Here is a 25725-nt window from a genome sequence, read left to right as displayed (position 1 = left end):
AGTAAACAAAACAAAGATGGGACACATTGAAAACCCCTAAAGATTAATTAAATATACCAAAATATTTAATTTGCTTTTGAAAGGAGTTTGAATAAAGAATCCAAATCTGGTGAAGTAAAAAACTCCCTATTTCCAGTATTGTGACATGTAGTCACCGGCCGGCGTTTCCTTGGCGGCGCCGGACACGGCAAAGTTTCCGGTATCCTTGAGCCTTTAGCCGTCGGAGTTGTGCTGCCGGAGTTTGAGTTATTATCAACATCATCTTCTTTAATTTTCTTTGTAGATATTGACTTCAAAGGACCTCTTGCAATAACCCATTTTTTATTCCCTTCTAAAGATTCACCATCTTGGTTAAGCTTTTTTGAAAAACCCATATCGGAAACAGAATAAAGATTGCTTTTTGGACTAAAATTAGATCGAAAGATGAAAACTTTAGTGAAAACAAGAATATATGCTTCAAGAAATGAAAATGAGTGTGTTTGATTTTTTTGGAATAAGAATAATAAGAAGAAGGCCTTTGAATGGAGGCGGTAAAAGAGGGATATAAAGAAAGAGAGAAAGAAAGTGTGTGTGTATCTATATATATATTTATATTTTATTTTATAAGTATATATATTAATATAAATGAGACCCTAAAAGAAAGAATTTGCTTAGGATGCTTCCTGCCCGGAAAATGGCGGGCAGCCAATCAAGAAAAAACTTTGGCGCCAAAAAATGGCAACGGCTCTCATTCCCGCGTTTTGGTGAGTGAAATATTTTTGGGTTTCCAATGATGGGCTGGGATTGGTCATAATTAGACGGTGGAGAGGCCCGACAGTGGCTTTAGCATTTTGGTGCACCTGGCCCAGTGGTCAGAACCATCAGGTTAGTTTGTTTTTGCGTAATGTAGATCTTTTTACTTGGAAAGTTTGGGCCGGGTCAGTTGAATATTAGACTCAAAAGTTTTTTTTTTTTTTTTAGCACAGGTTCGTGTCCAAGCAAAATACGACACATAGACACATACGTCTAAAGTTTGTAGTCCAATCTTCTGGCATGTTACTGTTACTATAATATCTTGGACTAGTTATTGTAGCACAAACTAACAATGTCACCGCATTTATTTCTTGAGGATATGTTTTGCTTAGGTTTTTATATATGTTAGCCTTATTTTTGTGTTTTAAAGAATAAAAAAACTTTATTAAGAAAAAAGGAAAAGAATTAGACATATGACGATCATTGCTTACGGGGGAACTACCTTCAAATGAGGGGTAAACATGGCTATGAGTCCGTTCAACTCAATTAGTGTAAATTTTTTTGAATTACGTTAGTTTTTCTAATAGTACTATGAGTCAAATAAATTTGGTATATCGGTCAATGTGAAATTATGGATAACTCTAAACTTTTGAAATATATTATAATAAACCTATAGAGATGTGTTTGTGTCACTAAATGAGAAATGAAGAGTGATAAAAGTGATAATACTCCGTATTCAAAATTTCCTTGTTATCCACTCCTCGTTGGCTAGTTATTGTTATGATATGAGCAAAACCAAAATGGCTAATTTGTTACTTGTTGCTTGCATTGGAAATTGGCATGTACACTTCATTCTGACACAATTCATGATTGGAGTAAGCTTGTTAATCGAGGGGATTAGGGGATGCCACTAGAGTCCACTCAACATTTCCAGATTTGTATTGTTAGTGGTACTCCGAGTCTTCCACTATTCCGTGTTGACCATGAATGTTGTATAATATTAGGGGTGTTTGGTATGATGAAATGGAAATGAGAGAAAGGGAATGAGAAAGATTTTCCTTTTTTGTTTGCGACGAAGAAAATGAATGAGAAAGGAGAAAGAGGAATCAATTTCATTCTCTCCGTTCTTTACAAATTGTAGAGAATGAGTGAGAATGGAAAAACAAATTTTTTTTTTTAAGATGTTATATGTAATAAATGTATTATTATTTAAAATTTTATTTTTTATATATATTCATTCTCTGTGGGTACCAAACAACATAATTCATTCTCTTTCCAAATACTCATTTTTTTTCTCACTATTTCCATTCTCTATTATATTTCCATTCTCTATGATTCCCTCCTACCAAACACCCCCTTAGCTTCCATGATTTATTCCCTTCTATAATTTTTTTACTACTCGTTTCTTTTTTTATCTATAAAATACTGAGTGTATTAAGTGACTAAATGTATAAATAATGTTTATATGTATTAAGTACAATATTAAGTAATTAGTGACTATTTTTGTTTATTAAATAAGAAAATTATGAAATTTGTATGAATATATCAAGTTCTTGCCTATTAAGTCAGTTAAATAAAAAATAAACATGACCTTTCATCATCTCGTAGTCATTCATGAACTCATCCAACATAATCTCACTTCCGAAGGAGAGAAGACGACTCATCCAAGTATCCAACTAAGTAACGTTCTTCTTCTTACTCTGCTTTCATCACTTCATTGAAATTCAATATTTTATTCTTGTTTTCAAGTGTTCAACAATAAGGAGACCCAATTAGCATTCGAGTAAGACAGAGTGAGGTAATAAAAGTAACGAAAAAAAGCAAATTATGTTCCGATATTAACCATCTCCAAATTATGTGACAATAACTTGAGATTTGGTTGTAGTAGTATTTGTTTGAAACTTACAATTTTGAAGCATACACATTGTGTTTTTTTGAAAAATAGATTGATGATATAAAAATTAATAAAGCTTGGGTAGTGTTTGTTAAAACATATATACTCAATTATACTTAATTTTGGATATAGTAAAAGAGATAAGTCACTCACTTGAGGAGGGACCTAATAATTTTATAAATGTTGTAATTTTTTTGTGAGTATAAAATCATGTAAGAAAAGTTACAACATTTGGATCAATACGAAATAATATTTATATCAATATTTTTATTTTATATTACTAATTGTAATATAGTTGTTATTAGTAATTGTAATATTACTATATTTAGGATGATCATTACTGTTATTAATAACTGAAATAAAACTATATTTAGGATACAAATTCTTCTAATATAAACTTGATCCTACAAATAAAATTTCAACACAAAAATCTTTGAAAACCCCATAAATTAGCCGCTATTTTTATTGTTCTTAACGACCATGGCTAACGAAAATAAAATTAGTTTTTTGCGAGACATCCATGAAAGTCGTTCAATTGTGTAATCAAAGTTAAAATATTGCTTCTCTAGAAATGTTTGTATGAAAGAAACCACTGCTACACCACCCAACTTTGATATGATTTAGCATTCAGTATTAACATTTGAATATCTCAATTGCTTTTATTAAGTACGAGAGAAAGGTACCCACGTGTTACGGCGGTGATGGGGGTGGCGATGGAGATTGGCGGTGGCGCCGATGGCGCCGGTGAGTGGTAAAAGTTATTGATGTAATGTGGCTAGAATATATGGTACATTATGCATTAGAATGTGTACATTATTATTGAAATTTTAAGTTCAATATTAAAAAATCAAAAGTAGATTTGCTTTATAATTTAGTATAGGTATATTTTTACATTTAACGTAGAATTTTTTATTCTTATATTTATGTTCCATATACTTATTCTTATATTGAAAATATTATATAACACGTGTATTTGACACGAGTCTAAAATCTAGTATCCAACTAGATTTTAGGCCCGTGTCCAACACTAGACACAAGACTTACGACATTATTAATATTATATATTAATATATGTAACTCATAAAAGTTTATAAGTTCAAAGTTGAAGATATATGTAGATATTATCTGTTTAATTCAAATGCGAAGAATGTTAAGTTAATAGAAAGAAACTAATGTAATAAAAAAACATTCGAAACATATACCCTGCTTCATCAGTTGAAAGACTTTTTTACAGACGACATTTGTTGTAATATCTTTTGTCTTCCCATCTTTGTCACATATTAACACCTTAAAGCCCCTTCTCGACTTAACTCGAGATAGTGCGATGTACAATTGTTCTTGTGTGAAAGCCGGACTTTGAAGATAGAAACCAATTTTAATAACAATGTAAAAATAATTATTTTAGTTATTTGTTTTTTATTAATTAAATAAAATTATGTAAAAACTAAATGGTGATATTATCGAGAATCAATTTGATGAAATCGATCGATATAATTAGTTAATAAGTCATAAGTTCAACTGTCTCTATTAATATTTTAATAATACAATTACTATTAAAATCTTGATATATTTACATTAAATTTAATTTATTGTTAATTAATTAATTAATTATATATATGATATAACGTATTATTGGATATATATATTAATTATTATTTTATTGGATTAGTATCAGCTATTATTCTATCGGATATATATTAACTATTATTATTTATTTATTATAGTCAAATTATTGGGTAAAAAGTGTAAATTTGTTACGGAAAAAACAAAAAAATGTAAATTAAAGTCAAAATTAAAAACAAAAGTCAACATTAAGAAATCAAGAGCTATGATTGGTTGATAAATTATTAGAGCAACTGTGCTTTAATATAATAAAAGATTATCTAAAAAATTATTATTTCGTTCATAAAATAAAATAGTCGTACAAAATTATATCTAAAACAATAATCACAATTCAGAACTTTTTAAATTAAAAGTTAAACAAATACGGAGTATAATATTTTGAAATACCCAAAAAAGTAGCGCTTCACCACCGCGAAACTCAAAAACATTTCGAAAACATATTTCCCGCCGTCACTCGTCCTCCCTCCTTTCCACCGCCCGCCTAATTTTCATCAAATAATTTTCTTCCCAAACAATTCACTTTCATCTTCAATTAATTTTTCACCAAAAAAACACACACACAATCAGAGAGATTAAATTCATTATTTATTAACTAATTATACCAAAAAATGGTGAGATCATCAAACAGATCTGTCTTTCATAACATCACTTCCAGAGAGCTCATTGGCTTCAGAGGTACGGTAACCCCCATTTTCATTTTCACACCCGCTTATTTAAATTTTTCTTATATTTTTTTTTCTTTTCAATTTCGTTTAGTACGAAAGCGACCGTGTTTCGAGGGCGAATCGAGTCAATATACTGAACTCGGGGGTTTTGATTATGGACTTGAAGATGATATTACTCCTCCTATGTCTTTATCCTTTTGCAAGGTATTACTTTGATTTATATTTTTAATTTTAAAAAAGAAATTTCTTTTGAAATTTTTATAATTATGTTGTTTTTGCAGACAGCAAAGAATGCTCATATTTTAGCCGTTACTGGTGAAGATGGATATGTTTGCTTATATAATACTCGGCTAAAGTTTTCTTCTTTATCAACTAGTGCTGAAAATAGAGGTAACAATATATACATACAAATTTTTTCAACATATATGTGTATATGGATATCATAATTAGAATGTTGTTTAAATTTTGGGCAGAGAAAGCCAGGGTATTTGAGTGGCTTGCTCATGATAATGCTATTTTTGACGTTTGTTGGATAAAGGTATAACCTTTTTTTGATGCATAAATGATATGTATTGTTGGTAGTTATAATGTTGTGGCTCAATGAGTATTGATTTTTAATTTTGAATGAATCCTGTGTTTCATAATTGCAGGACGATACGAATTTACTAACCGCTTGCGGTGATCATTCTGTAAGTCACTATCATTATCTTTTGTGTGCATCCAATATTGAAATGATCTATTGTTTATCTGATTTTTGTGTGTATCTTGTTATTCTTTTTTATTATGCAACTGATAGTTTTCTTGAATTGACAATCATATAAGTTGGATAGATACATTAGGAATATTTTATGGTGGTGTATGGTTACAAGATTTGATTAGTTGTCTGATTATATGCACTCTAATGTTTTTGGATAGATTAAAGTATGGGACTCTCAAGAAAAAAAGTGTATTGAAGTACTAACTGGGCACACTGGAAGTGTGAAATCCATCAGTGGCCACCCCTCTAACAATGGTATGCTTATTATTGGGAAGTCTTTTGGTTATTTTGCAACTGAAAAGTATCTGAATGCTGAATTTGAGTGATCATTTTTGTATGGAAGATATTATTGTATCTGGTTCAAGAGACGGGTCCTTTGCTTTGTGGGACTTGAGGTACTGTAAACGTACACGAGCAAATGCCGCATCTGCGTAAGTTTATATTTTTGGTATCTAGTTACACAATGATCATGATTTAGATATAGGTGGATACTGAGTAGACACTTTTTTCAGGACAATAGCAATTGTTCAAGGTGCTCATGTTTCACCAAGTGTTAAAATGCGGGGTAGAAATACCAAGGTTAGTTAGTAGGTGTTTTCATTGTGCTATGTAATACGCTAATCCTCCAGAATTCTCAACTAAATATTTTATTTTGCTAAAGGCTGCTTCCATGAGTGTTACATCCGTTCTTTATTTAAAAGATGAGGTTTCCATTGCTACCGCTGGAGCAGCAGACAGGTGTGCAAGAGGCTACTAAGACGCATTTGCTTTATTCAACTTTTTTTGTGTATCGAACAGTTTTTAATCATCCGAAATGTTACTTTGTTATAGTGTTGTTAAATTTTGGGATACAAGGAATCTTAAAGCTCCAATTACTCAGGCTTGTTGTCAAGATATGCCATCACCAAAATGGGTATGTTTCTATGTTTTATATTATGCTAAACCATATATTAGTGGTGGCTGTTAAGGGTTTCTTTTGTGTGTGTGTGTGTTAGCAATCATAGACACAACTACAACATGTGAATAAGTATTTACCTGACGGATTTGATCTTTTTTCAGGCAAGATCATATGGCATATCCAGCTTGTCTCAAGATTTAAATGGGGTATATATTTCAGCTTCATGTATGGACAGCAGGTGCAATTTTAATGTCTTGATGTATTTGTGCTTTCCAATGTTATTTTTCTTTCAAAAAATTCATGTAATTACATCTTTAGTAAACCAAGACGAGCATAAATTCCTAAAATCTTATGTTAATAATTGTGGATGACTTTTGACGTGTTTTTGGCATTTACAGCATACATCTCTTCAATGTACTTCAACTTGATAAGGGGCCAGTTAAAAGTTTCAAAGGATGTGATATTGGTACATTTTTTGTCAAGGTAAGCACTAAGCATGGCTTCCGCCATCAATCAGTAAAATTTTAAACTTCTACTTTATATGACGACCTTGTGATCTTTATGCCCAAATTTGCAGGCAAAGTTGAGCCCTGATGCAGGTCATATACTTAGTGGTTCTAGCGATGGATTTGCCTATGTATGGCAGGTCAGTTTCTCTTCTAGACAATACTTCTTTTTCTTCATTGCAGGATAGTATATCATTACTAATGTATATTTTAATACAGGTAAATAAACCTCAAGTAGATCCTATTAAACTTGAAGGCCATGATGCTGAAGTAACAGCAGTAGATTGGTATGCATTTTTTAAAACTTTTTCACTTTTAGTTTTCTCTTAAACTTGACACATGTATGTAGACTTATTGTTTATTTACCTCCAGGTGTTCATATGAGATGGGTAAAATAGCTACATGTGCAGATGATTCTGTGGTAAGTGTTACTTTAAAATCTACGAAATCAAAATTTAGTATGTAGCTTACAGATGTCAAAGCCAGACTCTACTTTATGTCTATACCACTTCGCTCTGTAGCATATGCAACAATTTTGAGCACATAGTCTATATAGTGCTCGATGGTTAGTTAAATGTAGTGGTGATACAATTGGTGAGATGGGTAAACAAGTGAAAAAATGCGATTGTTTTAGTGCAGTCAAAAAGGGTTCTGAACCTGTGATGTATGACCCAGAGATCAAAGTTTTTGTCCTGTTATTTTTTTTTTTTTCTTCCTATTTGGTAAATATTTAGGTCCTATTAATGATTACAAACATCATATTATCATCATACAAATGTTGAGGCTCTATGCGTTTGCAGTATACTTTCTGCAACTTCCGACCTGGTTATCAGTTGTCACATTCTCTTGGCTAATTTTAAACTTTGCTTGTTTGATTTACTAGAAAAAGGCTGTGAACTGAAATTAGTCAACTTCTGTAAAGTTAAATGGCTAAAACTACTATTTAAATTTGTGCAATCCCCTAAAGCGTGAAATATTGGAATGTTGATGAATTTTTTTTTCAAACATGTTGTAATGATCTCCTCTCAAAAGGGAATTCTTACATGTATTATGCCATGCAATGTCTCATGTGTACTTGTATTGGCATGTCAGGTCCAGCTTTGGAACATTAACAGCAGTTGCTATTCAACTACAAGATCTCCTTCATCCATTCGAAGGAGAGAAAAAACTCTTCCAGGGATTAAGCGTCGAAAGCTTTTTACAGATGAAGAAACAAACGACCAAGTTAATGGGGATGAACCTGATTCTTCAGCCGAACCACCATTGAAGGTTGACTCTCCAGATCTAATATCAGTTCCTGAAATGAGAACTCCTGAATCACTCAAAAAACAGATATCAAAGTCACACATCATTGAAACATGTGAAAGATCCCCAGATACAAGTTTTGGCAGCCCTTCCTCTGTGCTGAATCCTCCACCCTCTTTAAAAAGAAAAACCATTTTAGATTATTTTGTGGCCCCTTCATCATAGGCCTTGCACAGTTTTTGTTGTATATCATGGAGGTTATCTAAGAACATATACTTTTGCTAATGACCATACTAAGTACTAAATAAGGTTAGTTTCATATTATCAAACAATGCAGATATAGTTCTTAAAATTGCAGGTTTATACTTCAAATGCAAAGAGGAGTATACTGCAAATGTCCAATTATTCGGTCATGAAGTTTTTGTTATCGATTTGGTTAAGTTTAAAAATATAAAAACATGTTTTCTCGATTGAGTTAAATTTTACACAATTTGTGTACAAAGACGGTTTCTAGACAGTAGACACTCAAAACTTTTTGTTAATGTATTCGTTTAAGTTAGTTTTGCTAAACAATTTGTTTCTTGTTATATTCTTTAAGTCATTTAAGCCCATGAACATATGTTGTCAACGATAGATTACTTTGATTTTCGTAGCCATTATATTATCCATTAATCTCTCTAATTCACATTGGGTAATTGAATTTTCGAACAATTGTCTTTTATCTATACTAGTATTATATAAAGCATCTAACTCCTCCTCTTTTCTCAAATTACAACTTTAAACTATTTAAAATATCGTTTTTCTATTCATTAACTTAAACATGTTCAGCTAATATACGTATAATACTCATAATAAAATAGTTTACAATATAAATTCCCCGATCATTAAAATAATTGCACTACCTCATGTAACATCAATTACTATTATATTCACCACCATTGTGTCCACCACCTGTCACCGCCGTCGCCACCACCACCCCGCGCCGCTACCACCATCACCGCCGCAATGCGCGGACATATGACTCTTAAAATAAAAATAGATAAGATAACCGTTATCAGGGGCGGTACTAAGGGGGGGGGGGCAAGGGGGTCCAATGCCCCCTCCAAATTTAAATTTTGTCATGTATTTTTAATTTTTTCATCAATTTTTAAAAATTTTATATAGGTTTTTAACATTTTGTTCCCTTTTAAATTTATTTTTCATAAGTTTTCTAAGTTTGCCTCATTTGGAATTTTTTCCTGGTACCGCCTCTGACCGTTATGGTATTAAATTTTAAAATTTTAAGTACACACGATGATCAATATACCATGACTTAATAGTAATCATCAATATGGTACGTACATTGATATGAAAGAAAATCAACATCAGTTAATTTCTTAACAAGGAAAGCATTTCAAAAACTTACTTTGAAGTTAGAGTCTAGTTTTACATCATCATTGATCATCGACGGTTGCTGTACTTCTTAATAATCTAGTAGTATGATATTTATTTTTCATGCAATAAACAAACTTTTGACTACTAAAGATAGAGACTAAATACCTACTTAAGCAGTACTTCTTAGCAAACGCGATGGGAAAAGATTGTAGCACAACGAAAAATGCAATATTTAATCTTATAATGAAAGCAACCTAAATATATACTCGTACTATGTTTTAAAATCTATTTTTCTTTTTAAAACCATTAAAGCAACAAATGATCGGACAAGTAATGATTAGGGTTAAATGCAATATGTTTACTTTTTAAAACCATTAAAGCAACCAATGATCGGACAAGTAATGATTAGGATTACATGCTTTATGTATAGTCGTTAATACTAGAGAACTAGCGCAAATTGTAAAAAGATTTCATTTTTCTATGTAAAGGGTTAAATTTGATATTATAACACAAAAGTGGCCAATGATTAATTTGCAACAAATTAAAACATCGTTTATAAGTTTGTTAATTAACCCGAAGATTAACCCGTTTTGAATAAAAGGTGCCAATTTCTACCAGTTCCATGACAATAAAAAAAGAACTTTTTTTTTTTTAATTAGTGATTCCACCATCATGTATGGTTGAAAGAATGATGCATAAATTACTGGCTAGAAGTTTCATATTCAAATGAAATATAATAAAGTAAAGTAAAGTAACTCACAATGACGTCTTCTACGGGTTTTGGGTCTCAATACTGTCTTCAACGGTGTATGGGGAGGTTGATATGTAGACAGCCTTACCCCTACCAAAGGTAGAGAGACTGCTTCCAGGTTCTACCATAGGTAGAAAAGGACCACTGATTTAACCCAGTTGTTTTTTTTTCAGATTCAAATGAAATATAAGCGATTAAATTTGACCAAATAAAAAAATAACAAAAACATCTCAGTGCGATTTGATCAACTCACGGGGAATTGAAGGATTTAGTTGAGTAATTAATGTATAATCATCCGAACTACAATTAACTGATATTAGATCTGATTTTTCTAACGGAGTTCAATTTTTATCAAGTTCGGTCAAGACTTTGATGACTTGCTGTTTAAAAAAAAACGACGACTTAGTTGACTTGCTAATTATAAACATTATGTCCATTTGTCGGCGAGGGGACAGCCTGAATGAAATAAAGTTTGGGTTATGAAATGAAAACGATGGACGATACCTCTAAAGTCTAAATACTAAAGTTTCGTTTTCTTTCTTTTTTTTTTTCCCTCTCTTTTTCTTCATTCACTGTCACTCATAGGAAATATGATTTCCACAAAGATTTGTTTACTGTGCATATGCATGCCCCATCCAATTATTGCACCATCTATTCTTACATTATTGAAATACGAGAGAGATAGTGTCAGTTACGGTGGTGAGATAGTGGTGTGATAGGTAAAATCTTAGAGCATACTAGCTAAATGTCTTAGCCGTACGGGTTCCGCCATCGGATTTAAAAATTCGTCAAAATATATCGAATGACATCTCTAATGAAAGAACATGAAATTTTAAGAACACCCATACAATTTTTATAATTTATCGATATATGGTTTTTGAGATAAAATTTTTTGAATGAATTAGAGGAATAAAATGATTTATGGAGGAAAGAGAAAAAATGAGTGGTTGATATTTGAGGAAAGAGAGAAAAATAAATGGTTAAGATGTAAGGTTATTATAGGTATATTAGGTGAAGATGTTTAAATTAGTGAATAAAAAAGATAGGTAATTTAGGTAGTTCAAATCATCTTTTGAGATTTTAAAAAAGAGAAAAATGCTTTATAAGATAGTAAGTATTAGATTTAACATGTAAACAATTTGTATCATTCTATTTATCCTAGATTTAGAGCAAAATCATTAGTCAAAACAAATTCATTAAACTACCTAGCTCATCTTATGCTTGCATATGTTGATTGTGGTCAATACATCTCACATAATTAAACTTCGCAAAGTATTATACAGTATGTCGCAAGGTATCGTACATATTTACACGTTTGTGACATTGAGGCAAATGCCGTCCCATGGACGTAAAAGAGACACCTAAATAAAGAATAAGAAGAGAGGGTATCGATGGTGGTACCTTCAATTCAGACGATGGAAGGTTGCAATTAAACTTTAAAGAGCTAGATATCATCGATTAAGTGAAGTTGTAAAGGTTTTGGTTTCAAAAGTTACTAATATCTTTGTGTAAATGGTGTTGAAAAAGAGGGAAAGTACATCACAAAAAGAACAAACTTTAGACGATACTCGAAACTTGGGGTACTATAATTAATCTCATATATTTGAAGTAACCGTCTCTTTTTTGCATTAACTTCACAAAATAATACGAGTATTTGCTTATTCAAATTTCTCAAAACACTTGGATTGTCAATGGGGTTGTGGTATATTAGGATTTAGGAAGATCTATCTAGGTCGAGTCTTACTTCTCATATTTTGTGTGGGTGGAAATTGAAGTTTTTCAAGAGTTTTAGGTTTCATATTATTCGTGTAATTTAAAAGTAAATTACTAGATTAGTATGTACTTTTTTTCTTATAGAAACGTAAAAGTTCATTTTTTTTATCAAATTTTCTTTATGATTAATTTAGAGATACAAACATAATAATTTAATAATCTTTCCAAAAATTTCACCCTAAACAACTCATAAATATTTAACTTGTTAAATAAGAAAAAGAAAAAGAAAAAGAAAAAGAAAAAGAAAAACATTAAAATATTATGACTTTCATATTAAACGAAATCATAATTTCCATTCATTACAAAAGAATCTTCGAAAAGTTGTTTAGAATTCCATAATTAACATTTGTTTAAACGGATATATCTGTTTAGTATTCTAAGTTCTTATCGAACCGTAGATACCATTATTTATTTGTTAAATGATTGGCAACCTTATATATATAGGAGATCACGATATCATTGATGAGATCTTTGATCGATGGTGAAGAATACGAATGAATAATTGGTTTGGTCGGCGTAGGGACCCACATCTGATGTTGGATTTTATTGAGGAGAATAAAACATCAACATTCTCATATAATTATATGACTTCGATCAACTCCACCAATCAACCTGTAATATTGTTGTTTTTATATTCATTGCACGAAAATTAAAGCAAGAGAATGAATTTATTAACTCAACGTCCAACATAAATATTTAAATTTAGTTTATTAAAATCTTAATATGGTAAGTTGTTACATAACTACATAAGGTAAAAAGGACTTTTAAGTACAAAGTTGAGGTCATAGCTAATTACTTGGTTGTTAAGATGGGAAACATAAAAATTGAGTTTTGGTAGTCCTGTTCGTAATGGACTGTATTTTCGAAAGATATATATTAAGAGTGTAAGGAAAGTTTAAAACAAAGAAATTAATAATCATATACGATCATCTTACCATTTTTCCAACTTCATTGCTAGTAAAAAAAATTATGGAAATTGATAATGACAGCCCTAAGGACTGTCACTAACAACATATTACATGTTTAAAAACTTGTACATTATATATTAAAAACCGCTCCCTGATTTTTTTAACAGCAAGGTACAAATTTTAATGCACCCAATTAGTTTTACTGACAACCTTAAGGGCTGTTACTAACAAAATCCATATATCTTTTTTTTAAAGAAAGAAAACAAATGAAAAGAAAAAAAAACATAAAAATGAAATAAAAGGAGAGCATAAGTGGAAAAGAAATAGTAAGATTTTGTTGCTTTTTTTCTTTTTCAAAATGTAAGTAACAATAAGGACATTCAAACCTAAAATTACCCGAGTAAAAGACTTCACATACAGCCCGACAAAACCCGATGGTGAGTCTCAAATTTATGTTATTATTTTCCAAAAATTAATGAAAAGAGTAAAATTTACTCTGAAAAAGGTCAACGAATATTTATATTAAGGAACAAGCTTTAGCTTCCGTCGTTCATATCTCAAATTGTTCCTCGAGATATGTGCTAAAATCTCAAATTTAGTTTTGATGGATCAAACCGGTTTTTGCATCTGGTAATCAGATGATATCCGATATTATCAAGGATTAATGCTCGGTACTTATCCCTTCAAGGAGTGACCATAAAGCACATTTTGTTATTAGAGTCTAATGCAACAGTCTCTTGTAATTAAGCCTTTTCCTCCATATCAAAGCTAATTACAAAGGCCCTTTCGTAGTAGTAAATTATTCATTTAACTAACGGAGCTTCGCTCCTAAATCTAAGATTACGGTGCACCACCTCTATAACAAGATTAACTCCGGAGCTCCTCCACTAAGCTCCGTAGAGGATTATTCTTTTCGGATTATATCCAAATGCTTTCCAAAAGGAACATCATATTAACTCCCGAATACCTCGGACATGATATTTGGGATCCAATCGTAATCTTCTATAACTTTAGAATAATCCCCTAAAGAAAAAAAAATTAGCCTAACTCTCTTATATTTGGATGGAGATCCTCTAAAGTTGTTTTCAACTTGATAGGTGAAGTTAAACATATTTTGACCTTTGGATTAAAATCAATGGTCAAGATTTAAATATGATTTTTGAATTTTGGCCTTTGATTTTAATACAATGGTCAAGATACCAACTTTACCAATAAAGTTGTGTTTTAACTTTAGAGGATCTCAATCTCTTATAGGAATAAAACCATACAACAACAAAACCATAACTTGCAAGAAACCCACCTTCACAATCCTTAACCCCTTTGGCCGTGACCTAGTGCGATCATTAGCATATAAGCTTTATATTGCTCCATTTTTTTCTTCCTATGATAGTATTTCAGGCTTTTAGCTATACTGTAATACTACTGGATATAAAAATTGTATACTACATATAACTTTTTTTTTTAAAAACATTTTATACATATAAATAATTAGATAATATATAGATTATTATTTTTCATTAACTCCACCAGTTACGCATGCATTAAGATATTGGAATATATTGCAGCACGATATTATATCTAAAATATATAAAATAAAAACGGCAGCACTAGTTTTTCAAAAAGGACAATGCAATGAATCTAACCTTAACGACAAATTAACATTTTGATGACCAAGTTTTGTAACAGGCGAAAAGTTGGTCTCTTTGCTAATTACACGTATACTTGATATTTAAGCATCTTTAATGTTTTACAATTCGGCATTTACTGGCTAGGTTGACCTTTTTTAGTGGTCAGTTTTGGTTCAAACTGGTTGATCCGGCTTATTATAGTCACAACTCATTCAAAAACATTATCTAGTATTGTCAATCCAACATAAATATATAATATTTATCTTAATTCGATATGATAGTAAAAATGCAAAAATCAAACGACAAACAACAATTTGTTGATGATATGATGTATAAATAATTTTTAAAAAGTAGGTTAATTAATAATATAAAAAAGACAAAATTTATTCAACATGTGTTTTAGATCGAGTTATGTAGGGTAAGGTTAATATAAGAATCAAAACATAGGTGAGAACTCTAAGCGGGGAAGGAGTGGTTGTAGAGTTGGTTAATATACTCAATCCTTCATCCAATCAAAACCTTTTAACTCACCAATACCCAATTTAACCCAATTCTTACCCAAAACACTTGAAATACATACCCAATTCATTAAACTTACCCAAATTCATTTTCTTTTTCTTTTATTTTTATTCTACCAATAATTTAACTAAACATTTTATTAAAAACTTAAAAAAACATAACATAACACTTAAAAAAAATATATATAATAAAAAAACATTACATAACACTTAAAAAAAACAATACATAATTAAAAAAAACATTAAAATAAAAACAATACATAATAAAAAAAACATTAAAATAAAAACACTATACTTATTTAAAAAAAACTAGTTGTCAAGATGTTCCAAGTCTTGAGCCCACACGTGTTCAGTGAGGTCATAACGAAGACTAGGGCTGTTAATTTCGACCCAACCCAAAACCCAACCTAAACCCAACCCGAAAAAATAAGGTTAGGGTTGATTATTTTCGACCCACCAACCCGCCAACCCACCAACCTGATTTTTTTCTGGGTTGGGTTGTGGGGTTGTCAGGTCGACCCGTCAACCCAATATCTTTAAAATAATTGAATTATATATAATAGTTCATACTCCACATTACACCTAATTCATACGTCCTATTCTCATTTTTTATAGTTCTAACCTAAAGTAACTTCAAATATGAAATAAAAGGTGGATTCAAAATTCTGTGAAATGATATATGATGTAGGATGAGGCAGTAAGTTTGTTAACTTTATGCCAAGTATTAACAATACCCTCGTATTTCTTTCTTTTTTGTACCCTTCATTTTCGGCTTACACCATCAATGATAAAGCTTTATATTGGTTGATTTATTCCATTTTATATTTATATATATTTGCTTCTCGGGTCACATGGGTTGGGTTATGGGTTGGCGGGTTGTGGGTCAGGGTTGAAATTTCTGACCTGATACTTTTAGTGGGTTGGGTTAGGGTCGGAGTTTTTCAATCCGCCAACCCGAACCTGCCAACCCGAACCATTGACAGCCCTAACGAAGACGATGATGAATGTCTTCGTTTAGTAATTCCGCTAAGGAGGTCTCGTCCCACACTGGTTGGACCGGTTGGTCCATGATGTGAACCGGCGAGATAGCTCGACCATCACTTTTTATCACCATGTTATGCAAAATACACGCCGCGTAAACATATTGACCAATCTTGTGTTTGATCAGGGGTCGGAGAGGAGGTCTAAGAATATTCCACTTTCCTTTTAGAACCCCAAAAGCACGCTCCACATCTTTCCTCGCCCCCTCTTGTAACTTCTTAAATCTTTTCTCCTTTGGGTCAGTAGGATACAAGTATGCTTTAACAAACGTCGAGTACTTGTTGTAGATGCCATCGGTTAGATAATAACCGCGTTTGTACTCTCGACCATTAACGACAAATGAAGTATCCGGGGCCGTGTCATTTCGCTCCATGTGATACAAGTCGGATTGGTTCCACACGTTGATGTCGTTGTTTGAACCAGGAGCACCAAAATAAGCATGCCAAATCCACAAGTCTTGAGAAGTGGTTATCTCAAGCATAATAGTGGGAACGCCATGGTCGCCTCTCGTATATTGTCCTTTCAAGTGTCTTGGACAATTTAACCACTCGACATGTGTACAATCGATGCTACCAAGCATCCCCGACATGTGATGGCGCTCTTCGTGAGCTTGGAGAATACGAGCAACGTCGTGTTGGGTAGGCCTACGTAAGTACTCACGGCCATACAACTTAATGATGGCGTCACAAAATTGATCAAGAGAATCGCGGCCGGTTCTCGCGACCATGTGTAAGTACTCATCGTACTCGTCGGGCGGATTGCCCGTTACGAGTTGGCGTACCGCCGATGCGACTTTTTGGAGCGGTTTGAAATTGTCTCGCCCACGTGCATCGAACTCGTCTCTAAAATATGGAAAATTCGCCTCGATGTCGTCGACGATTTTCAAAAACATGCTTTTTTCCATTCGAAATTTCTTTCGAAAGTAAGCGTCATTAAATTTTGGCTCATCAACGAACCAATCATTAAGTAAAATTTGATGACCAATTTCGCGTTGGCGCTCTACGGTTCTGCGATTTTGAACCGCGTTGGAAGATGCCGTGTCTTCCATCCACTGAAGTGCGTTATGCAGGAACATACCATCGGATTCGGATGATGAATCCGATTCGACAACGACACAATGAGATTTCGATGAACTAGACATTTGAGGAGAAAGGGTTTTTTTTTGTGTGTGTTAAAATGATATGTGTGTTTGTTGTGTGTGTTAAAATGAATACATAAGTTGTATATGTATATATAGGGAGAAAGGTTTTTTTTTTTTTTTTTAAACTAAACACTTTTAGCCGTTGGGGGGGGGGGTCCACAACTTTCCAACGCTCAATTTGATGCCCGCTACTCGGTTAATTAGCTCGTTTTGATACCCAAACTCACCTTACCCGCTTGCTACCTAAGCACAGGAAATGGTGTAGCCGCTCGTAGTCGGGGTACCCGAGTCCCTACCCGAGCCCCACTCCTTCTCCCCTAAGAACCACTAGCTAGCTAGTTTCCCCCCTCTTTCTCTTTTTTAGTGTGGGTTTTTTTTAAATATTTTGAATTTATTTTATTTTTTATTTTCTTTTAATAAAAACCTATTAAAAAAAAATCATATGGGTTACGTGTTGAGAACGTATAAATATGGTACGGCGTACGTTGCCCTAATCCGTTTTAAAGGAGTTGTCACCGGACGCATATGGAAATAATATAGATTTGATGGACCCCGTTCCACGAAATGGTGGTGGGCTAAGCCCTTAGTGACGGTCCCTCAGGTTATAGCAAACCATTTTTCGTCCTTCACGCATGAGTCATCTATATATTTCTGTAGTACTGTAGGGTTCCCAAATAAATAATATAAGTTTTTCAATAGATATATTCCAGATTGATTATATGATTTAGATCACCTAGCTAGTTCGTATGTACCAAATCTAAAGGATAAAGAAGTTATTGTAATTTCACATATATAGTTGTAGAAATGGACATCCAAAACTATCGCTATAAATACTACGTACGGAGTAAAATTATTTATGTTTCGTAGCTAATGCCATGTGTAAACAAAATTCGGAGCTTTGATATTAAAGGAATCGGACCTTATCTATAGCTATCAATCTATATATATATAAAAGTTAAGTTTTTGAAACAATTTTAAATCTACAACATCTCTATTCTTAATCACTCTTCTTAATGATAATAATGGTTTGGTTGCTAATACAATGATCAATTCTCCTGCAAAGAAAATGGGAGTTGGTGCAAGAAAATATCAACGGCTATGTATGCGAAACGTAATGACTATGTATGCGAAAGGTCAATCATTTAATAAATAGATTATTTTCTGGTGTGAAAAACTTTCCGACTACCGTCAATTACTAATACCCTAACCATTTCGTTCTTTATCATACCCTCTAATCATCTTCCTTCTTACAAACTGTGCAAGCTTTACCGATGTTGATTGTAACAAAGGTCATCTTCTCCAACTTATCTATTTTTTTTACTGAAGTTATTAATCTTCTTAATGAAGATAGTTTTATTAGCAATCATTTCCTTTAATATTTATCTCATCTTTCTATTGGCAACTTAGCATATTGATACATAAGATTCTCTTTCAATGTTGTGTACTACTTATCAAATCACTAATAATAAAAAACAAATTAACGATTAGTCTAGATTTGTTGCCTTTTAAATTATAATGATCTTTGCCTGTCATTTTTTGGCATTCTTTTATAGTTAAATTATTAGAAAGTTTACTTAGACTAATTTCTAATGCAAACATAATATAGATAACTAACCATTCTATTATATTTTTATTTAAACTTTAGTTAATGATTTATCTATCGATTTGGCTTAGAATTCTTACATCCTTAAAAGCCGTAACTAACTCAAAATTCTTAGTGAATTATATGTTACTTGGTCTTTTTGTATTGTTTTCAGAGAATCTTACATGATAGACTAATGCCCTATATCATGTCAGTCTAATGGTTCTTTAATTTTGCTCTTATCAAACGCTATATATGTTATAATTAATTATGTCATTTGACATTTATTTGTCACCTGGCATTATAACAAATGTTTATATATTGAGCCCTTGCTAATTAGCTCTTGAAATTGTTTCCAGGCTTCCTTTAACGCACCCATAGGAGACGAGCCTTTGACGTTAAACAAGACCAATATAAGTTGGCAATTAACTTTTGCAATTGTTTATGTTTTTATTATATTAGTTGACACTGCAAGAACAACTTTACATACACCCAAATGATATGAGGTATCTATGATAACACTTGATATAAAATATATGAATGGATTGAGTTTTTAATGTACTTTTCGTTTATATAAGTTTCATCAACTACTATATAGTACAAATAAAGTTATTTACGGTCAAAGTTAGTCAACATGACATTTAAATTGGGACGGAGGGAGTATATAATTGTGTATTTCCATGCTCTAATGTATCCGGTTTCCTAATGTAATTATTCAAGAAATTACACATGTTCTTTTCTCATCCGACCACCAACCAAATAGTTTTCTTAATACTTTTTTAATGAGTTTGCAACACACAATCAAATTTAATTCATCCCCGTCGTGCAACGCACGAGCTTTAAGCCCTCATACTAATTAAAGTCAATGACCGAATTGAATGAATTAAATTAAGTGAAAAGAATAAACACTTTTAATGACTTAACAAATTAAGTATTTTATTAATTAGTCACAACTTTTTTTTCTCTTTTTTTCTTTTTTTTTAACACTAAACAAACACTACCTATTAGATTATTTAACATTTTTTTTAAACACTAAACAAACACTACCTATTAGATTATTTAACACCCATATAAATATAAATATACCTTTTTATTACTAAGTGTGATTTGCTTGCCCCAAATTTCTCATGCTCCATAATTCCTCTCTCTTTCTCTCTATTCCTCTCTTATAATTCCTCTCTCTTCCTCTCTATTCCTCTTTTAAAAGGAGAAAAAACTTTACCTAATTCTCTTTTGTTAGTGCATATAATTATAGTCTGGCTTCAATTGATGTTCACATGTGTATCTAGCTAGGGTTTAATTACTTCCACTCCTGATTCAAAGAAACTATATATATATATATATATATATAACATCCAAGTCATCGATCCATGGCTAGCTCACAATTATAGTTACAATTTTGGATTCAAAGAATATTTACACACTCAGCACTTAGTAGGTAATCAATTCGATACCATACTAATTATGAGATCTTACTCAACTAGCTAAATTCACTAGCTAGCTAGAAGAACATAACAAAGGTACCATTATATATATATATGATATAATATATTATTTGTTTCAGTTTGTTGTTCTTTATTTGCAAGTCCCTTTTGTCTTTCTTAAATAGAGAAATCCTTATACATCAAGAAAATTAACGAACAAAACCCTAATTAAGTGTTAATATTTTCTCATGCAAATTTAGCTAAATTCAAAGTATATAAATTAACTTGATATAAGCTAGAGTACTAAAGTAGTTGATTTCTAATTTATTTTGCTCCATGGGGTTCTTGATGAAGTACTTATTGTTTGCTTGTACATGCTATATAAATATATGCTAGGAGTAGTAAACTTGGTAGCTAGGTAACAAGAATTCTATTGTTCTTAATTTTGATATATCTTTTCATGTTGAATTTATTTGATCACAAACCATGGCAGCCTAGCTAGCTAGCTTTTTGTAACTTAGTGTCTATCTTTGAGTGGAGTGAGGGATATATGAATGGTTTATGTTCAAAGATCTATGTGTATATGCGTATATATCCCAAGGAATATATATCACATACACACACATATCTATAGTATAATAAGGGACCAAAGTTTCGAAGGATCAAGACTTAAATATTAACTAAATTAAAAATGAATATTGTCGATCAGGATTCAGGACTGATGTTTGTAGTCCAATATATCTTCCGGCACGTGACTAGCTATAGAATATATCTTGAACAAATGATAATTTCAAGTATTAATAATATTTGGGCATATATATATAATTAGCTAAATTCTTTTGGATTGAATCATTCCCTTATATGCATATATAATGAGTCGATCGCTATGTGTATTTCATTATTTGAAAACATAAGAATTGAATGACTTCTGTTTCATATATACTCAAGAAAACCTAAATCGGGTCACTTGCGGATGATGATGTAAAACTTCTTTCATTTTTTGGTTTCTAAGTTCTAACGACGTATTACGTAATTAACAAAAGGCTGGTGAAGATATATTTTTTGGATGATCAGTTGTTGACAGATCCATGTAAAACAATATAGGTAGTCCACTTTTGACTTGTAGATATGCAACGAAATTGAAGGGTTTTTTTTAAAATAAAAATAAAAATATAACTATATTTATTATCATATCATATCATATCATAATAATATATAAATAAGTTGATGATTTGGTATTTGAAGATGAAAACTACATGAGATGTTAAGTTTGAACTTGAAGTACATATATAGATGTAAATAATTACTTTTTAAAACAAACAAAAAAAAATTCGGTTTGAACTTTCTACTAGTAACTGAAGGTGAACACGAACTATGAGCTGACCTTACTGTCTGATCATCTTTTTTGGATACGTACGTACGTATATTTGTTCATTTTCAGAGTCATTTTTAGTTCGGAAAGAATTGAATGAACAATTATAGATCAGTTTTATGTTAATTTCCAGTTGATCGATTTAGTCTAACTTTGATTTATTAATTAGAACTATATATATATATATACCTTAATTAATTAGTACACTTAACCAATATCTGTGTAAATCTTCCTTCCTGCCTTGCAAAACACATATACAAATAAAAATCTCTATATCTATATATGGTTAAGTTTAATCTATTTTCTTTTTAATCCAATAATAATATTGAGAGCATGAAAATTTAGTTAACGTAATTTTAATTTTAATATATATATATAGAGAGAGATCGAGTGGCACAACTTAACACATACATGCATAAACAAATATGGCTTCTTCCAGTAGTAGTCATCCAAGTGCTCCCTGCGCTGCCTGCAAGTTCTTAAGAAGGAAATGCATCCAGGGATGTGTGTTCGCCCCCTATTTCCCACCCGAAGATCCAACAAAATTCGTCAACGTCCACAAAATATTTGGCGCGAGCAATGTTAGCAAACTCCTCAATGAAATTGCACCCCACCAAAGGGAAGATGCTGTCAGTTCTCTTGCCTATGAGGCCGAGGCACGCCTTAAAGACCCCGTTTATGGCTGCGTTGGTGCTATTTCTGTACTCCAAAGGCAAGTTCTTCGGCTCCAAAAGGAACTTGACGCAACTAATGCAGATCTTATTCGGTTTTCAAGCAGCCAAAGTATATCAACAACACCGCCAAGTTCTCAACCAAATTCGCATGTATCGCCTTCTTCTAATTATGGTAGTACTTATTCATCATGGAGTTAATGATTACCATTAATACAAGGACCCGGGAAAAGAAGATCGATCGAGGGTGATCAGACAAGCTAGATCATCATAATTAGTGATAATATTGTATCTGAATATATATGTTCAAGACTCTCTTTTGCAGTGTTAATAATTATATTAATTGATGTACGCTCGTTATCTAAATGTACCTGAACACCTTTTTTCATTAATTAGATCCTCTTAATTACTAGTTAGTAATATTTAATTTGTTAATAACAATGTGATGAATTTAATTTTGTTTCCCACCTATCATATATATTATCAATAATGGCATGGATGGATATTATCGTTAGCAAACGATACAACCAGTTTTCTTCCAAAACTAATATATATTGCAAGATCGAGGAAAGTGTGTGTGTGTGGATCGTCAGTTACAACAACTTTTGATACTGACTGAAAAAGTCTAACCGACCATGCATATGACAAATTATGGGTTAATTATGCCGCTTTATTTATTTAGCTCGTCGCTATACCCAAAAGGTATACTACTTGTTTAGGGTGGGTTCGATCCATTCACATGAATCCATTACTTAATTACATATACCATCATAATATTTTATACTTATGTTATCCCCAAGTTAATATTACTCCCAACTTGCCAGCTGATTTAGAGGTGCTTGGGGAGACATTTTTAGAAACGATTTTGTGTTTTGAAAAGCAAATCATTTTTAAGCCAAATAATTTTTTCCGATTATTTAAATTTTGCAAATGTAATAATCAGATAGTTAGTTATTTCAAAACGTAATTTTAAACACCTTTTACTTAAATCCATGAACTGTGAAGAGGCAAAGCCCGTTTCATTTTTGGACCAACCCTACAAGACATGCATTTTTATAGACAATCATATTATTTCCGTGTAATTAATTGTCTTTGATTTCTCTATGGCTCACATGTAAGGAATTTCAACTTCATGTAGCAATTATATCATCTATTGCATATAGATATAGTCTATATATCTTTTTGTTCGATCTACAAGAATAATACACTAGCTAGCTTTCAATGTTCCAAAAAAAAAAAAAATACTAGCTTTCTTGTAACTCTCAATTTGGTACTATATATATCACATAATTAATTAAGTGTTCCCATAATATGAGCGATAATCCATCTTTTGTGTTGACACATGGGTGCTGAATTTTAGTCTTTAGGGTTAATTAAAGGGTATATTCCATTTAATTTGCAGTACATAAAAGAACATTAGAAAAATAACAAAAAGAAAGAGTATGATAAGTGTCAAGTGATAATTAGTTATACATCTATAATTAATTAACTATGGGTATATATATATGCAGCTTTAATTAAAAGCATCTTCCCATTTTTTTAAAGCAGATGCATCGATCATTGTCTCTGATGAGGTGGTAGGCACAACTTAAGTTATAACAAGGGAAACAGACTGGAATATATTTACTTTAAAGTGATTCATTCATATGTTTATATACATACGAGTATTATTTAATTAGTTTTGGCTTGAGGTAACTTAATTTGTAGTAAATTGATATATTTTCAAGTTTATTTTCACTCGGTTTAAGGGACGATACTAATAAGCAATTACTGGCTTCTTGTTTGTGAAGTGTGATCAATGTTTAGTTTTTACTCTTTCTTTTTTAAGATCTTGATAATTGATAAAGTTCAACCATATATTTTGACAAGCTTGAAAAAGACAATTAAAAAAAAACGAAAAGAGAGAGACAATATTCCTCATAGCGCTGAAATGACGGGTCGAATAACAAAATGCAACTTGCGTTTTTACCGAGAAATTTAAGAGTTAGTTTCAACAATTTTATGAGATACTTTTCATAATTTCGATAATCTATCTCTTGATGAATGGGGAACAAGAAATCTCTATAGGTTTTGTCTTGTCCATTTCTTGAAGAGCCTGTTCATGTTTAACCTACCACCAATTAACAATAACAACATACAAATAGTTGCATCTACCATTTAATTGGCCCCCTCATGTACGTGAACATTATAATAACTACTATTTCTGAAAGTTGAATAGTAATATTTAGCGCGGTTCAGGAAAAAAAAAACAATAATTATAGTTTTCTACTTAAAAGTTCTAAAGTTATTAATTTACTCGTCCATCATAAAATTAATCTGCAAAGTTCTTTATATTGATCTAATCAACGCGCATTTGCAATTATAAAGAAGAAATTGCCGACAAAAAATTAGATGTATAAATATGGACAGAAAGTTGAAAGGGCATAGAAATAACCGTTTTTTTTTTCTTTTTCGATTTTAAGTCATTCAATGATTCAATGAAAACGTAAAACCAAATGACCCAAAGATGGCATCAGAATCTACTTTATGTTTTGCTGGAAACCATTTAACTTAACAATGAAAAAATATATATAATTAATTAATGATCTTATACAATCAAAGGTTTGATTTTTTTTTTCCTTTCCTTTCAGGGGCAATCAACTGTATTTACACAGAAAAAGACAATCGAATGATCTTGTAGGATCTTCTAAAAATCATCCCTCGTGAATCCACAGTATTTTGTATTTTGTTTTCCATTACATTTTCTAATATTACGTTAGCAAAATAATTAATCTTCTTAATTCATTAGTCTAAAAAATCATTCTAATTAATTGAATAGTAACATGTGGAAGATTAGGAAAGAGATTAAGTGGAATCCACTCATATTCATAAGGTTTTAGGAAAATTTTTAGGCCAATATTTAGGAGAATTAATAACTTTTTCAACTATTTTAAAATTTCTATGAAGAGCTGTAATAATAAATTAATGATTACTGTTATCCTAGAATAGGCCAATAGGGGTCGTTTCTTTCATCAATCATATCTGAGCCCACCTCAAGGTTTACTAACTAACAGGCCACACTGGCCCAATTCAACGCAATGTCATGGACTGTTTTATCATAATCATAATCGTCAAAGATATATACAGAGTCATGAGCCCACCTTTTAAAGATTTAAGATGAGTACTAAGTAAGGCTATTCGGAGTTAGGGGGCAAATTGCCCGACACCGCCCCCTAAGCCGCC

The 25725-nt window shown here is 31.7% G+C and overlaps 3 protein-coding genes across 3 annotated transcripts; 2 read left to right on the top strand and 1 right to left on the bottom strand.

Annotated features, from left to right (window-relative positions):
• The first annotated feature begins 4726 nt into the window (after positions 1-4726).
• LOC122580349 (denticleless protein homolog A) lies at positions 4727-8603 on the top strand. Its single transcript, XM_043752621.1, has 16 exons — positions 4727-4924; positions 5006-5118; positions 5196-5304; positions 5388-5452; positions 5565-5603; positions 5830-5926; positions 6015-6102; positions 6184-6250; positions 6333-6409; positions 6503-6584; positions 6731-6807; positions 6968-7052; positions 7147-7215; positions 7295-7362; positions 7448-7496; positions 8168-8603. The coding sequence occupies exons 1-16, from the start codon at positions 4858-4860 to the stop codon at positions 8543-8545; spliced, it is 1530 nt and encodes a 509-aa protein (XP_043608556.1). The 5' UTR covers positions 4727-4857; the 3' UTR covers positions 8546-8603.
• Positions 8604-16257: 7654 nt separating this feature from the next.
• Positions 16258-17454, bottom strand: LOC122610753 (protein ALP1-like). The gene has a single exon (XM_043783714.1). The coding sequence runs from the start codon at positions 17452-17454 to the stop codon at positions 16258-16260; it is 1197 nt and encodes a 398-aa protein (XP_043639649.1).
• Positions 17455-22257: 4803 nt separating this feature from the next.
• LOC122580357 (LOB domain-containing protein 25) lies at positions 22258-22720 on the top strand. Its single transcript, XM_043752628.1, has one exon. The coding sequence runs from the start codon at positions 22258-22260 to the stop codon at positions 22702-22704; it is 447 nt and encodes a 148-aa protein (XP_043608563.1). The 3' UTR covers positions 22705-22720.
• The last annotated feature ends 3005 nt before the right edge of the window (positions 22721-25725 follow it).

The sequence above is a fragment of the Erigeron canadensis genome, chromosome 8 (genome assembly GCF_010389155.1).
Source record: "Erigeron canadensis isolate Cc75 chromosome 8, C_canadensis_v1, whole genome shotgun sequence".
Taxonomy (NCBI): domain Eukaryota; kingdom Viridiplantae; phylum Streptophyta; class Magnoliopsida; order Asterales; family Asteraceae; genus Erigeron; species Erigeron canadensis.
The sequence above is the reverse complement of the archived record's forward strand: the minus strand, read 5'-3'. Positions and strand labels throughout refer to the sequence as shown.

What these genes read in the sequence shown, in the direction of transcription:
- LOC122580349 (XM_043752621.1), top strand. Translation starts at nt 4,858, where the DNA reads ATGGTGAGATCATCAAACAGATCTGTCTTTCATAACATCACTTCCAGA. An exon ending in CCGCTTGCGGTGATCATTCT is followed by an intron (nt 5,604 to 5,829) that starts GTAAGTCACTAT and finishes GTTTTTGGATAG; the next exon opens with ATTAAAGTATGGGACTCTCA. An exon ending in CATGTGCAGATGATTCTGTG is followed by an intron (nt 7,497 to 8,167) that starts GTAAGTGTTACT and finishes TTGGCATGTCAG; the next exon opens with GTCCAGCTTTGGAACATTAA.
- LOC122610753 (XM_043783714.1), bottom strand. Translation starts at nt 17,454, where the DNA reads ATGTCTAGTTCATCGAAATCTCATTGTGTCGTTGTCGAATCGGATTCA.
- LOC122580357 (XM_043752628.1), top strand. Translation starts at nt 22,258, where the DNA reads ATGGCTTCTTCCAGTAGTAGTCATCCAAGTGCTCCCTGCGCTGCCTGC.